Genomic DNA, 15,592 nt, shown 5'->3' with positions numbered 1-15,592 from the left:
GGGGCAGCAGGGGTCAGGGCCCCGGGAAGAACTTCAAATCGTCTATGTAGCACACTCGCTTTATCCCAGTTTTCTCACTGATTTGCGTCAGTGTTGAGTAAGGACTCTTGGGGGGAGAAATAGACCCATTAAATCTCACTTGGACTAGAATAGGGAGCTGATTAGAAGGAAGCAGGAGGGTTTGGGGGACCTGCCCGGCCTAGAAGAGGGGCTGGGAATCAGGAGTGAAAAACTGAGGGACCCAGGCAGTTCCCCCGGCTTCCTGGTCCTTGGGGGGAAGAGCCTGTGTCCTGTCCCATTTCTGCCACATCACAGGCCAAGCCAGAAGCCGAAAATGATCTCTTCATTATTATTCGGAAGTGTCAGGAAAAGGCCTGTGAGTGGTTCCAGCTGTGTCCTAGAGGGCAGGGTCGTGTTGAAGAACATGACATCTAGGGATTCTTCACCTTGGATGGGGAACAGGGAGAGTCACAGAAAGGCCTCTTATGATTTGGACTCTCAGTCCAGGTGTTTACTATACACACACATACATGCACACATGCACACACACATACTTATTTACACACATCCATGCACACACACACACAAACATATACACACATGCAGGCACATATTCACACATGTACATATATACACATATCCATACACACATACATATATACACACATGCATGCACACACAGGAGTCAAATGCACATGCGTATTTACAGGGGGGGAAAGACTGGCAGCCAGTGTGGCCAGTGGGCCAAGCCAACAAGTTTAATTGAGAAATACTGCAATACAAAATTTCCATGGTACCATTCTTCTGCAAAGAAATTTCCGTCTTCACGGAGCCACTTCCCACGGGCCACCGTCAGTCAGCTCGGAGGAACTCTGTGTCCATGGGACAGTCAGCCTGCTCCACTCTGTACATCGTCTAAGCCTTGCAGTTGGCTGTGGATTTTAGGGAAAGAGTGACTTGTGATTTATTCTTGTTTATCCACATCTTCCAATGCCCCTACATGGTTTAGCTGTGTATGGTTACCAAAGGTCAGAGGTCATTTGGGTTTTCCTCATCTTCAAAGTGGCACCAAATAAGAGTTATCTCAGTCCATGGGTTTTGGACACATTGCTAGAACGGTCTCAAACTCAGTTTGGTCCGGCTGGCTACATCCACCACCTGTCTAGAGTTGTGAGTGATTAGTGAGATGTGGTTAATTTAGAGTCGTAAATCATTCCTACCATGGAGCCCGATGCTAAGGCAAGGGCATGCTCATGAGTGTAGATGGACACTCGTCACCTGCCTGTGTTGAGCAGGTGGTCCCAGTGTGGGGGACTTTACCCTGCCTCGATCTCAGCCAGGTGGTTTCTCACTCAAGGCCTGTAATTCCAGCTACTTATGAGTCTGAGGCAAGAAGGCCACACGTTCAAAGCTAGCCTGGGCAATTTAGTGAGACCCTGGAGAGAGAGGAAGGAAAGGGAGAATGGGAATGAATACTCTGGCTCTTCCTAACACCTCCTCCCAGGCACCCCCTTCCCCCTTCCGAGTCTGTGTTCATGAAATGTTTGGTTCATAGCAGCTGTTGGTTTTGGAGGTGGCAGCTGGCAGTGGAGACGCGTTGGGCCTTTCCTTCTCTTAATATCATGGTTTGAGACCCTTTTAAAAACTTCACTTTCACCTCTATTCACACTCAAGATTCCAAACCCCAGAAATAAAACAGTGAGCAAAACCCAACTATGGCTTTCGAATTGTTCCCATCCGCTGGGTCAACGGGGATTACAGGGTGGAGAGTTCGGGGCTCCACCAAGGAGGAGCTCAGTAGCTCAGCCTGCTGGACCCAGAAACTGCTGCAAACTGCTGTGGGGAGAGCAGGAGACGGGGAGCCTGGGGGAGGGGGAGATGACAGAGGTGACCAGGCAATAAGTTCTGACCCTCACTGCCCTCCATAGTGCGCAACAGGGATGGACAGAAAGAGGGTGTATACGCCCAGAGCTTAGTGCAGAGCCCGATGCATAGCAGGGGTTCTGCATGTGGAGGAGGGAGGGGGCAGGAGGAGGAGGGGGAGAAGGAGGGGGGAGGAAGAATATGAGAAAGAGAAAGAGGAGAAATCTACAACCAAGGCTAGTGGCGAGAGGACTTGGGGAGCACAGAGAACTTTCCCGTGCCTCCCGCTCCGGCTTCATCTGGGAGAGGTTTGCTGACAATTTTTCATGTGCGTTGGTGGCTTTGACCTGAACCTCAGTACACAAGGCAGGCAGCATTTCCCATGTGGGCTTCGTGTTCTTCAAAATCTGATGGGGGGAGGAGGTTCGGTTAGGAGTCCCAAGTCCTGACGGGCAAGAGCCCATCGCCCTAAAGCATCGTCCAGGAAGAACTACTCAGACTCACCTGTGTTTATTCTCTCCACTCCCCACCCCTTCTCTCCAATCCCTACCCCCCCACCTCTGTCTTCCCTCCTTCTCCCTTTCCTTCAAATCAGGTCTTTTTCCAAGAAGAGGAGACACAGGTAAGTCTCTCGCTGCTTCTGGCGGCTTACTCAGCCTTCTGCTTCAGCAGGCTTGCTCTGGACGGATGCCCGGGTGGGCTTCCATCCCTGTGTTCCCTTCTGCCTTCCTGAGCCTCAGTTCCCTCAAACAATGAAAGCCTGGGTTGGTTTCCCAGAACCGTTTAGAGCCAGCTTCGTGGCTGTGCAATGCCCTTGGACCAACCTCTGCCCAGAAATTGGAAGTCAAGGCTCTTAGGAGACACGGGCGCCATTACTCCACCACTAACTTTCTTACATCTGGGCAAGGGATAGAGAACATGGCAGTAGCAACATGAAGCCCCACCACTCCACCAGGGACTCATGCGAAGTGGGCCCTATGCTTAGCTCTTTCCGCCACCCACCTCAACCTTCAGCAGTGGGTTGTGTTTGTGGTTCCCATTTGGCAGATTGGGAAACTGAGACTAAGACAGGAGAGACCAGGACCACAGCCAAAAAGTTTAGAGCCAAATCGGTCAGCTAAGGGCTGTTTACAGGTGATGGTGGCTTCTTCAGGAGTTCCAGCCGTATCTAGAGCAGTTCAGAGAAAGCAAAGCCTCCATGCGTTCATTGATGAGCAAACTGTCATTCCCAGTATCACTGGCCACCAGGTAAGAACCATCCCGTTGGCCACACAGCTTTGGCTGTGACTTCCCCCTGCCTCGTTGAGGCGAGCGGTCTCAGAGAGAGCGTGTCACTTGTCTGATGTCACTCACCTGAGCAGCAGAGGTGGGACTCAGACTTGGTGTGGTGACATCATAAGATGAAAGTAATGCCCCACCGCTCCCAGGACCTCAGTAGACAGCAATGGGTTTTTGGTGAACCTGTGAAGCTAGTGTGGCTTGAGCCAGCAGGCTCCCTTTCTCAGATTTCTGGTGGTCTGCACCGGGGTCCTGGCTCATCGCTGCTCATTCTATCCACGCCCCAGGGCTCTGGTACTCGAATACTCATGGGCAGAATGTTTCCTAATCTACCAAACCCGACCTGCCTTCATCTATCCCTCTGGCTGTTGTACCCCCTTCTAAACTGATTGACCAGCGGTCACAGAGGACCACGCTCAGGCCCATACCCCAGCTCGGCTGTGTGATCTCACCTCAGGGTTTCATTTCCACATCTCTAAAATGGGCTTTTACAAGCTGTGCCTCCACCCAGGGGTGGTGGGGACAGTAGGGTGAGATGGTTCACACGGAGTAGGGAGTGTTCAGCACAGGGCCTGGTGTGCACGAAGTGCTCAGCATGGCAGGTGCTGCCGCTGTGATCTTCAATACCGTGGCTGTTATTAACCTTCTGGCGTGAACTTGGCCTCCTCGGTGCCCTGTTCTCAGCACAGGGGCAGGAGCCAGGATCCCTGGCCTAACTCACTGCATAAAGATGTTGGCGTTTGAACAACCTGCTTGTGTTTAATCTCGAACTACACTTGGTGCTCTGCTGTGTGTTTTCAGCCTTCAATTAACTGGCCGTTTCTCATTTAGCTCCTGTAGCCCTAAAAGCAAACGACGGGAAGAGAAGAAGCACAAAAAACAGTGAGTAGACAGACGCCCCTGGAGCACACCGTGCAGTTGGAGGGAGTGGAGGCCTGGCCTCTCTTCAGGGACAGGGGAGGGTAGGGGCGGTGGCTGAGGAGGGGGAAGGAAGAAAGAGAGGAGAGGGAGAGGGATTTCCATTCACTTGAAAGTGAGGGGTAGAGTATGCATGGATACACAGACTGTATATGTCACGTGTGTGTGTGTGTGTGCATGTGTGCTTGTAATGTCCAGTGTATATGTTTGTGCCTGAGGGGCTCATTCTATGTGTAATATGTATATACACCATGCCTATCTTTGTATAAGTGTAGTGTGCACATCACTTACAAATGTCTACATATTTTTATGCCACGCAAACATCCGTGCACATGGTCCACACAGTGCATGTAACATGGGCACGTCGCATGTAAGCATGGGATCTAGCTGTGTTCACGTGAATGCCCCCTGTGTATGAGCGTGGTGGCAAACAGCTCTCACAAACAGCCCTGTGGACTCATGTGTATGACTTCTGTTCACTCTGTGTGCACACTCTACGTGAACACTGTATGTCTGCATTCTGTGTGTTGGTGGTGGGGGGGGGGGGTATGGCAATCTTTACCTGTGCACATATCTGTGTGGTGTGTGCATGGATTGTGGGGTGTGATCGCATGTGTGCGTGGGTGAACACAAGCATCTACATGTATACTCCGGCTACTGGTTTCCATACTCTGGTTTACAGTACAGCACTCCCCGGGAGCCCCAAGTCTCGGGCCCAGCTGTCTCACAGTTTATAACTGGTAGTAGAAATTCAAATCAGCCAGCACTGCCTGTGGAGTTCAGTTCCCGATCAAATTAAAAGTAAATTTGGTTACAACCCACCTACTTTATACTCTGTGAACGTTAGTGCAATGTGTTTTCCAATCAACTAATATTTTATCTCCCGCCAAGAAGCATCTAAAGAGAGGATCAAAGACAATAGAATGAAAGGAAGCCAGCTTCTGAGGAGGGGAGAGATGAGGCAGGGCACAGAGGGAGGGCGCTCAGCGTGGCTGCCTCAAAGGGTCCCTTTACTCAAGGTCAGCACAGAGGAGGACATTTCAGTCAGCACCACAAAGACATGGGCCACGCTTTAAAGAGGAAGGAGGAGAGACTCCAGTAAGATCAGGGAGGAACTTCCCTATGGGCCGATTTGTTTAGATGAAGCCCATCAAGAGAACAATTATTAATTCCGTGACTCCCTCTGCGACCCCCTGAAGTTGGTCCTTTTGTGATCCCGTTGTGAGGATGGAGAAACAGAGGCACTGGACTAGTGACCTGAGTGTGTTGGAACTAGAAAGTTTGGCTCTGGAACTTTCACCCCTCAGCACACACTGTATGTTCTCAGATACCAGTAGCCTTGGGCCCGTCAGCCTCAAGAACTCTGGGAGCAATAATGATGGCATTGAGGTGGTCACCCTCTCCAGCAATTGTTAGCAGTTCATCATCAGAAAGCTGGGGCAAACCACACGAGGCAGGGCAGAGAGCAAGAATCCCAGGGGCTTCCGGGAAGCCGTGGGTTGTTCTTACCACGCTGGCCAAGAGTTAGCTTCCTTTCATCCGACATGCCTTCATGAGGCCCTGGCATGGTGGCAGTGAGCACAGGGGATGGTGTGGGTGAGTGGCAGAGAATGAACAGTGAGGACACCAATGGGCGGGGGGGGGGGGGGTTTGAGGGTGAGGGTGGCTTCCTGCAGGAGGGGATCCTAGGCTGCATGCTAGGGACATAGTTTCAACCCTCTGGCCTCAGTTTCCCCACTGTGCCATGGGGCTAGAGAGAGGACTCACCCTCGTCAGTCGTTGCAAAGAACAGCAGAATCCCTGGGAGGAAAAGGCTTAGAACGCAATGCCTGGGCTGAAGAATGTGTTAGATTGGGGTGATGCTGCCGAGGCCGTTGCCATCTGAGCCAGACCACGAGCCGAGTTACACATCTACTGTTGCTTGAGACTGGCGGGTCAGTGCTAAGCCAGATGAAGAACCAGGCAGAGCCAGCTTGGGGTTCAAGACCAGAGTATGGGCAGAGCATAAAGGCAGTGAGGAGGTCTTAAGCAGGGAATGGATACGGCCCGATAGCTGTATCAGAAGAATCTAATTCCTTCGCTGAGAAAAACAGGCAGGTTCCTGAGCCACCGACACTCCGCACACCCTCTGTTTTGTGTTTTTTGTTGTTTTTAGAGAGGGTCTTACTGTGTCACCCAGGCCAGCCTTGAACCAGTTTCAAGGCAGCCTCACACTCATGGTGGTCCTCCTGCTTCAGCTTCCCAAGCACTGGGATTGAAGCATGGGCGGCCACACCTGACTTCCTTTGATCATCCCTGGATGGATCATCCCAGGGTGGCAGGACTGTTAATGGCTTTGACTCCACGCTAAGGACATGACTTCACGTCCCAGGTCCAAGGTCACAAACTGGCCGCTGAAAGACCCAGTAGACTCTGCAAATAGTTTTGTGCCCACTGAAGGTTACCTTTGTGTTTTCAAGGAGTGTCTCTTTAAGAGAGGGATAGTTTACACTAAAGAGTCTGCATTTGTTTCTCCATGTGCTTGAAACAGCAGAGGGTCCAGCAAGGTTTGGGGGTGCTGGAGGCACAGCAGACCCTTTCACCTTCACGTCCAACTAGGCCGTGGGTCAGCATTTTGCTAGAACCCGGCTGGCCTTTGAAACTGAATGAAATGCAGATTCCTGACCTTGAGAAAGACAAGGGAGGCTTGGGGGCGGCTTCCTGCCTAGGGTGTGGTTTGTGCCAGGACTGCTTCTAGCATGAGGACACATCTCAAGGCAACTGTCATCCGCATTCCCCACAAAGGCCTCTTTCTACTTCCCTGCGCTCAGCCTAGTTGGGCAGAGAGCCCCTAAGATGCGGGCAGGAAGCTGGACTGTGAGGCTGGGAGACAAGTCCCTTTGGGAGTGACCTAGACTACTCTTGGGTGTGAATTCCGGGATTTGTGTATCACAAGATCAAAATGTCTCGCTCTCTCCTCTCCTCTCCTCTCCTCTCCTCTCCTCTCTTCTCCTCCTCTTCCTCCTCCTCCTCCTCCTCCTCTTCTTCTTCTTTTCTCTCTCTCTCTCTCTCTCTCTCTCTCTCTCTCTCTCTCTCTCTCTCTCTCTCTCTCTCTCTCTCTCTCTCTCTCTCTCTCTGTCTCTCTCCCACCCCCTTCCTTTTCTGAAGATCTCGAAGCCGGAAGTCTCACCGCCATAGACACCACCGCTGCCCCTCGAGGTCTCAGAGCTCGGAACTCCGCTCCTCCAGCTGCGAGAGCAGGTAACCCCTTTGCCCCTGCTGCACCACCTCATCCACCCGGCTTGACCCAGGTTCTGTGTCCCACACTAAGTGACTCCCTCGCTCTCCAGGCCAGAGTTGCCCCAGCTTGCTGTTCAGCAGCTGCAGGCAGAAGGGGCACAATAGTCGCCACCCTGGAACACAGGTTTGCTAAGTGCCTTTGGGGATGCCAGCTCCCACAACCCTCTCCACAGTCCCTTGAGGTCACTCCTATTGTCCCATTGTGAAAATGAGGAAACTGAGGCTTTAAGGAACTTGATACTTAGCAACTGAGTGATACAGCTAGCATTAAAACCAGGAAGTTTGGCTCTAGACTTCCCAGTCTCAGAACAGAGAAGCTGAGCCACCTATGAAAGGACACACAGCACCAAGTACCAGATTCTGAGGCCCTTCTGAGTCCATTTTCTCCTGACTCTGATGTCTCTTTGCGGATGCATGGGCCACCCTAATCAGAAAATGATGGGAGTGGAGTGCTCTTGTAGATGAGGAGAGAAAGAAGGTTTTGTGGATGAGAACATTTGGAATTGTTGATGTGTGGGAGGAGGGCCAAAGCGGGCTCCTGAGGTCGGGGGCTTCTCTTTTTTCAAGTGTTCATTCATAACACCCGGGGATGGGAATGTGGCAGGGCCTTACCTTGTTTCAATGGAAACAAGATGGCTGGAAGAGAAGGAAGCAGAGTGGAAAGAGGAGGATGAAGAGGAGGAGGGGAGGGGGAGAAATGTTTATCTTTGTACCAGGTTCTGGGCTGACTTCAAGCCCTTTCTCTCTGTGACCCCCATGATATTGTGAGCGTGATGATTTTCTGTATTGTCTGCACTTGATGGTCACCTCAGAACTGCTTTCAAAAAAAATTCTGAGTGTCTGCATCCCACCCCATAGTCACTGACTGCAGCTGGGAGAGAGAGAGAGAGAGAGAGAGAGAGAGAGAGAGAGAGAGAGAGAGAGAGAGAGAGACTGCAAAATTCCCCAGGGAATATGAACACAAAACAGGTGTGAGAAACTCTGCAGCTGACATGTCCCCTCCCAAGCCAACCTCGGTGTGTCTGCTGGACTCCAGCTGCAAATAGAACCACCAGGTGAAGCCCCACAGCGCTCTGATTGACCAAGACACACAAGACCCTTCCTGTCCATGTGCAAGGCAGAGCCCAAACGGGATGAGAACTTGTCCTCATCATACAAGCATCCAGGTCCATTCACTCCAGCTAGCGTGAGTGGAGGCTGCTTCCTCCATGATCACAGACTTAGCCTCAATCTAGTCTGCTCCCATTCAAGGTTGTCTGAGTGCCTCATCCTGCTTTCTGACAATATTCAGCCCAGAGCAATGCCTCTGTCACTTTGTGAACCTCCTCATACCACCTGCCACTTGCCACCAATGCTGTCTGACAAGTTCAGAGAAAATGGTTCTTAAAGGTGAAAAATCCTGCCATGGTTTGGCCACTTTTAAGCTATGTGACCTGGGCAAGAGTCTAAATATCTCTGAACCTCAGCTCTCCCATCTGTAAAATAGGAAAGTAACACCTGTAGCATGAATCTTAAAAGTTCTTATTAATAAAATCAAACCTGAGCCAGGTATTGGAGTGAAGCTGGAATATCAGAGAGACAGAGCAAGCCACAGCTAACCTCACCTGGCCAACTTCTCAGCTGATCTTGTTTCCTCAGACTGGAAGCTTCTGTGTCCTCATATCTGAATGGCTCTCAGCTGAACTGTGCTGCTCAAAACCTAAAAGCTTAACCAGCCAAATGCTTAACGAGCCAAATGCTTCTAGTTTCTGGTCCTCACGCCTTATATACCTTTCTGCTTTCTACCATCTACCTGGGATTAAAGGCTCAGCTTTCTGGGATTAAAGGCGTGAGTCACCATGCTTGGCTGTATCCTTGAACAGATGGATTTCTGCCTCTGGAATGCTAGGATTAAAGGCGTGTGCTACCACTGCCTTTCCAAAGTATCTAGTGGCTTTTCTGTTCTCTGACCCCAGATAAGTTTATTAAGGTACACAATATTTTGGGGAACACAATACCACTACAAACACCTGCCCTGTCTATGTCTTCAGGATTCAGGGAGGAGTGTGAGGGATTTCCAGGTGACTGCAAATTCATATAGTGTTGTTTGTGTTTACAACTATAACTCAGAGAGTTCACATGTGGATATTCTAAGGGATCAGACATGCTTCTGGTTTCTACAGCAAACAAGATAAATGTTGATTACACAAGGTGTCTCTGTCATTTTTATCAGACACATTTCTCTCAATATTGTGGGTGATACTCAATAGAATGACTCCATCTCACAAATGGTAAAGTCACATACACAAAGACACATGGGTATGCATGGGAACATAGATAGGCATGCTCAAACATGCAGTATCATGAGACAATCAGCACACGAGGGACATTAAACCAGATCAAATAATGGACCTCTTTTGTCATCATGGCTACACCCATAAATATTTGATAAATGAACAAATAAAGAATGACTGAATAGACAGGAGAGGGATAGATGGATAGATAAATAGATAAATGATAGATGATGGATAGATGGATGGTGGGTATATGGATGAATCATTGGATGGGTAGATGGAGAGATGGATGATGGATGGGTTAGTGTTGGGTAAGTTGATAGAGGAGTAGACAATGGATTGATGAGTAGATAGAGGAATAGAGGATGGATGGATGGATGGATATGGATGAGCTGATGGATGGATGATGGTTGGGTAGGTGGACTAGTGGATGAACAGATGAGTGGTTGGTGGGTGAGTGGGTGGGTGGGCATCTGGGTGTATGGGTGGATGAGTGGATGAGTAATGAAGGGTGGATGGAATGTGCAAACACACAATCCAGCATTCTTATGTACACAGACATACCCAGGGACAAAATCATACAAACATACACAATCATACTCTGTCATTCTCAGATGACATGCTGGTGGCCCAGCCACCTCTCCACCAGGCTCTCTTCTGAAGGCCTTCAGGTATCTCTTTCTTGCTCTCCAGGCACCGAGGTCGGTCTCCTGAGGAAGGGCGGAAATCCCGCCGAACACACTCCCGCCACTGCTCTAAGAACCACTGCAAGGTCAGCCCAGAGGCCCGGTCCAGCCACCTGCCCAGCCAGCCCCTCCAGAGGCTTGGCTTCCTGTCAGCCAGGGGTGTAGTAAGTATTCCTTACATCCCCTCTGCCAGCCTTGCCATGACTCTTGTGGGGGGTGGAGGTCCAAGTTCAGGGCAGTGTACACTACCTTTTAATTCAATGTTGGATAAAATTTCCCACTCGCTCCAAATCTCATTATTGATTAACCAAATGGTCATTCACCAGCCTTTGACAGCACTCTGCTTGGAAACTTGGGAGGCAGAGAAAGAAAAACTAAAATACTTAGGCTCGTATTTCTGGGGGTGGGGGGAGTGTTGAAACACAGATACTGGCTTCCAGATGACATGTGTGAGAGGTGTCTTGGGGTGGGCAGAAGAAAGGGGCCTTTGACATGGGAAAGGCACTTTTATATTAAGTCTGTATCTCTTACACCAGCTGGCTGGCGGCACTGACTGACAGCTGGGATCTGATTCCTCCTGTTAATTTGAGCTTGACCTGTGTCTTCTTATGTGTTTGCACACAAAGTCTCAGGTGTTGAGGGCTGAGTTCCTGTCACTCATCCCTCTTGCACATGGGGGCAGAAACATCAAAATTCAGAAAGGTTAGGCTCTGGGGCAAAGTCACAGAGTGAGACATTGGTGAATCCAACTTAGTGACCCAGCAATGAAGAAAAGCAGAAAAACCCTCCCTGGGGTCGACAGAAAGTAATTGGTGTGTGACCTCGAACGCTGTGGTGTGGGAGGGATCTGAACTTAAGGCCTGGCTTCATGTCTTCCTAGCTGGTCCAACTGTACCACCTCAGTTTTTTCTCACTAAGTAACACGAGGCACTGATTCCATTTGAGGTGGTTGGAACCATTCAATAAGAGGAAGTATATATAAAGGCCTTTTGTGGACTCTGAGGGGGTAAACAGGATGAGAGTCAGCCTTGACATGTCACAAGATTGGAGCCAGCAGCTACATGAGAACTTGAACATCCAAAAAGGCATTCCCCTTAGTAAGGGTGAGGTAGAAACAAGGAGTTCAGGGGTCCTGTGGGAAGGTCAGTGGGGGAGGTGACAATAAGCAGCACCGTGGCCTGGTTGACACAATTGGTATTTCCAGTATGTTGTGGAAAACTCTTCTCCACACCAAGGTACCTTGTGTCACCAGGGTCTAATTTTGCTCAATCTCATGTATGTCTGGCTGTGCTCTTCCTAAGTACCTCCTTCTCAAGATGACTGTGAGAACGTGCAGATATCAGGCCCTGCCCACACTCTCTCATTCCCTAATGTCCTAAATCTCCTGTGCCATAAAGATACAGAGGCCAAGGTCGGAGTCTTGACTAACCAACTCACCCATCTACCTCCACCAAGCCTCAGCTTCCTCAGCTGGGAAATGGGTGTGATTACTTAATTTGTAGAAAAACTGTAAGTAAATCTGAATGATGTGCAGTAAGAGGCAGAAGAGTGTTCCAGAGTTAGCTATGGCTGCCCATTCTCTCATGTACTAGTGCCTGTGGTAGCTTACCTAGAAGCTTCAACTGACCTTAGCTACAATGGGCCAATGGTGACACCTGATTTATACTCCCTCACCTGCCTGGAATGGTTTCCTAAGAAGCTCACATGTGTGAAGATGCTGCTGAGAACTACATCTGTCTTCCCTCCCTTACCAGTAATGTTAGCAGACTGGCTCTTGACAGTGTCTTTCCCAGAACACAGGCTCTTGGTGGCAGTGAGGTGTAATGCTCCATGTCCCAAGGAGCCTCCTTGCCCACACCTATCAGGAGAACCAAAAGCCAGGCCTTATCTTTGTATGCAAGGAAGAGGCCTTAAGAGCTCACCTCTTTCCCACTGCCTTGGTTATTAAGAACAAAAGTATAGATATGTAAGAGAGTAATGATGGCTTTGGCAAGGTGAGGTTGTTAAAAAAAAAAAGCAAGGGAATATGATTGTGCAACCAAATCCTTTATAAGCTCAGAGTTCACATATATTCATATATGCATGTATACATGCATATATACAGTCACACATACATACATTCATATATACAATACATGCTTGCATGTATGCGTTGCATTGCATATATACAATCTCTTCTTCAAAAAGATAATCATTGAGCCCAATGCTTGGTCCAGGGACAAAACTCCAATAACGTTCTAGATCTCGTCTATGGAACTTTGGACTCATCACATCACCTCTCTGTGTCTCTGTTTCCTCGAATTTTGAAAAACAAGGCAACTAGTGAGACCTAGTTCATAAGACCGTCCTGGGGTCACCATGACTAGCTGCGAGTAGACATTTTAGAATGCAGTTGTATGTGGCAAACACTGTGTGATGCTTGTTGCTGGTGCTGGCAGTATCGTAGGTACAACAGCAGAGGAGGTAGAGGACATAGCAGAGGTCACAGTAATAACTAAAGTGTAGTTCCCAGTGTGGGTAAGTCAATGGGTAAAACAGGGACAAGAGTCAGGGTCCTGCTTTCTGGAGAATTTTCTTTCCATCATAAATAGTGGCTGTGTCCAATATGGCTACACTCATCTTGGTTGAGGTTCTGGGGTTTTGTGGCTCCTCAGAGTATTACTCCACTCCAAAATCTGATTCCATGTTCCCTCCATTCTTGGCTTCTCCATCACAAAGGTAGAAATAAGACAAGATCCCAGGTGCACCACAGACTTCCAAAGAGTTCTAGCCCCAAGACTTTTCTTTGCTAGACAGAACAGCAGAGGCATTTGCACTGAATCACTATCAATCATTCCTTCAGGTCTATCCACACCTACTGAGCATCTATTAAAGGGTTGAACTTGAATTTGTCTCTGGAGATGAACAGAGAAGAGAGTCTGTGCCTGCTAAGGGGGAAGGCTGACATGAAAGGGCATTAGGATTAGGGCAGGTAGAGAATGTAATGAAGACCCAGAAAACTAAATATGAGCAGGATTTAGCCAATGAAAAGGAAAACTGAAGATTGGAGGTGGAGTTTGAGATGGAATTCTAGGACAAGACACAGGATGTTAGAGATGCGCCGGTGGCCTCCTGTGCCCCAGGTCCCACTGTCCCATACACAGGGCTCTTTTGGAAACATCAAGTGGGTGTGCATGACATCACAAGAGGTGCTTGGCAAATATGACTATGCAAATGAAGGCCTTGACGCTGAACTGGATCCTGGTTGGTTAAAGATGACCAGAGGCTCTCTTGCTTGATCCCTGAGAGTCTGGAGGAGGCAGCAGTCAGCGTGATTAGAGCAGGATCGTGGCTGTGGGCACCAGTCCGTATCGAAAGACTATGCTTATTGAAACAGTCAAATGATTACACACAAATTGGTAAATAGGTTATTTTACCTCCTCATCTCATCTCCAGTCTGCCAATTATCCCTTCCCTCCCCTGGTACCTTCAGGACCACTACAACATAATAGCTCTCAGCGCCAAGCTGCCTTCTGATGGGGTATACTTGACACTCAAGCAGTTGGTGACTGTCCTGAGTCTCCTTCACAGTAGCGGTAGGAGCAAACACAATGTGTCCTGGAGGCATCAGACACTTCCGTCTTGATGTCTGAGCAGGCTTTATGATAAGAAGATATTTGAGCTGGGCACTGAAGGGTGGGTAGGAGTTTATCAATTTGAAATGACTCGTATATAGAAGTAAATGGGATATCATTCTATGTCAGGCACATACTTTGCATAGTCAACATCATCCCCATTTTGCAGATGAAGGAAGTGAGGCTCTGAGAGGCACAATGACCTAGGAAGGTAACACAATTTGGAGGGAAGAGAACCGGCAGAGACCATATGCCTTCGAAGCTTACTCTGTCCATCAGCAGAGGATGGACAGGGGGACAGGGATGCTGTTGGCCCCCAGTGCTTGGTGGAGGCTTTCTTTCTCTGTGGACGTTCTCCATCAAGTCTCTCGTAACTAACTGCAGAGAGAATCTAGAATAATAAGGAGTGAATCAGAGCCAAGGAGAAGGGCAGGCCACCTCCTCCCGCCTCCTCGTACCGTAGTCAGGGACAAGAGCCGTCGGTCATCTATCACGTCTGTGCCAACTGCTGCGCAGATGCCAACAGACAAAAGGAGAATGCGGTACCTGTCAAAGGCAGTTTCACAAAATTTGTAAACTGAGGAAGGCAAAAGGGTGTCTGTGATTAAAACGTGGGCTTTGGAGAAGTTCTCATCTCCCTGCGGTATCCTGGATAACATCGGTAACTAAGGTTCTCTGAGCACCTAGTATGTGCCAGCTCACTGCCTCGTGTTCTCATTGTGTCTCTTCAAGAGGACACAATGAACACTGTGGACTAGAAAGAGCAGACAAAGCCAGCTACTTGTAGAAGCTCAAATTTGAAGCCAGAGGGTCTGATCAGGAGACCCTCATGTGCTTAATTACATGTAAATATCATCATCTGTAATTTGTGGTAATTATTTTAACCTATTTACATGGTTGTGGTGGTAGATTGTATCCCCCGATATATTGTGCGCCCCAATAAAGTTTATCTGAGGATCAGAGGAAAAAGCCAGCCACTATATTAAACATAGAAGTCAGGCAATGGTAGCACACACGCCTTTAATCCTAGCATTCAGGAGGCAGAGATCCATCCAGATCTCTGTGAGTTCAAGGCCACACTGGAAACAGAGTCAGGCATGGTGACACACTCCTTAAGTTCCAATAGTAGTTAACCATAAAGGTCTAGAGGTCTGTACAGACAGAAAGACAGACAAAAAGGAAGTGATAGAGCTGGGCAGAAAGAGGAAGTGATATAGCTGGGCAGAGAGAGGAAATGAGATGGCAGAACAGAAAGGCATATAGGCATGGGTATATAGGAAGCAGATCTTTTTTTGGAGCTGAGGAGTTGGTGAGGTGAGGTTGTCTATGGCTTGTCCTGTTCCTCTGATCTCTCAGATAAGGTTTATTAGGGTGCACAATATATTGGGGGACACAATATATCACCACACATGGTCAATATGATGGTGACATGAGACAAGGCATCTGTCCACTTATTTAAATATGAACTAAAAGCAGGAGAGGCAGCTCCGTCAGTTACCCAAAACTTAGGTTTGGATCCCCAGCACTCACATAAAAGCCAAGCACAATGGTGTGTACCTGTGACCCCAGAACAGGGGGAGTGGAGGGGAGACAAGAGGATCCCTGAGGCTTTCTTGCTAGACAGTCTACCTGAACAGGTGACCTCTAGGTTCATTGAGAGAACCTATGTCAATAAATAAAT

The 15,592-nt window shown here is 48.9% G+C and overlaps 1 protein-coding gene across 1 annotated transcript in view; it reads left to right on the top strand.

The window, feature by feature from the left end:
* The window catches only part of Srrm4 (serine/arginine repetitive matrix 4), a 160,159-nt gene that overhangs the window by 122,722 nt on the left and 21,845 nt on the right, over positions 1 to 15,592 (top strand). The window contains exons 5-8 of the mRNA XM_052755158.1: positions 2,459 to 2,485; positions 3,973 to 4,023; positions 7,207 to 7,299; positions 10,305 to 10,461. Coding sequence (XP_052611118.1) covers positions 2,459 to 2,485; positions 3,973 to 4,023; positions 7,207 to 7,299; positions 10,305 to 10,461 — 328 coding nt within the window. The remainder of the gene's footprint in view (positions 1 to 2,458; positions 2,486 to 3,972; positions 4,024 to 7,206; positions 7,300 to 10,304; positions 10,462 to 15,592) is intronic.

This window comes from Peromyscus californicus, unplaced genomic scaffold (genome assembly GCF_007827085.1).
Source record: "Peromyscus californicus insignis strain IS unplaced genomic scaffold, ASM782708v3 Scaffold_2__1_contigs__length_46816999, whole genome shotgun sequence".
Lineage (NCBI taxonomy): Eukaryota > Metazoa > Chordata > Mammalia > Rodentia > Cricetidae > Peromyscus > Peromyscus californicus.
Note: the sequence above shows the minus strand (reverse complement) of the source record. Positions and strands in the feature narration are given on the sequence as shown.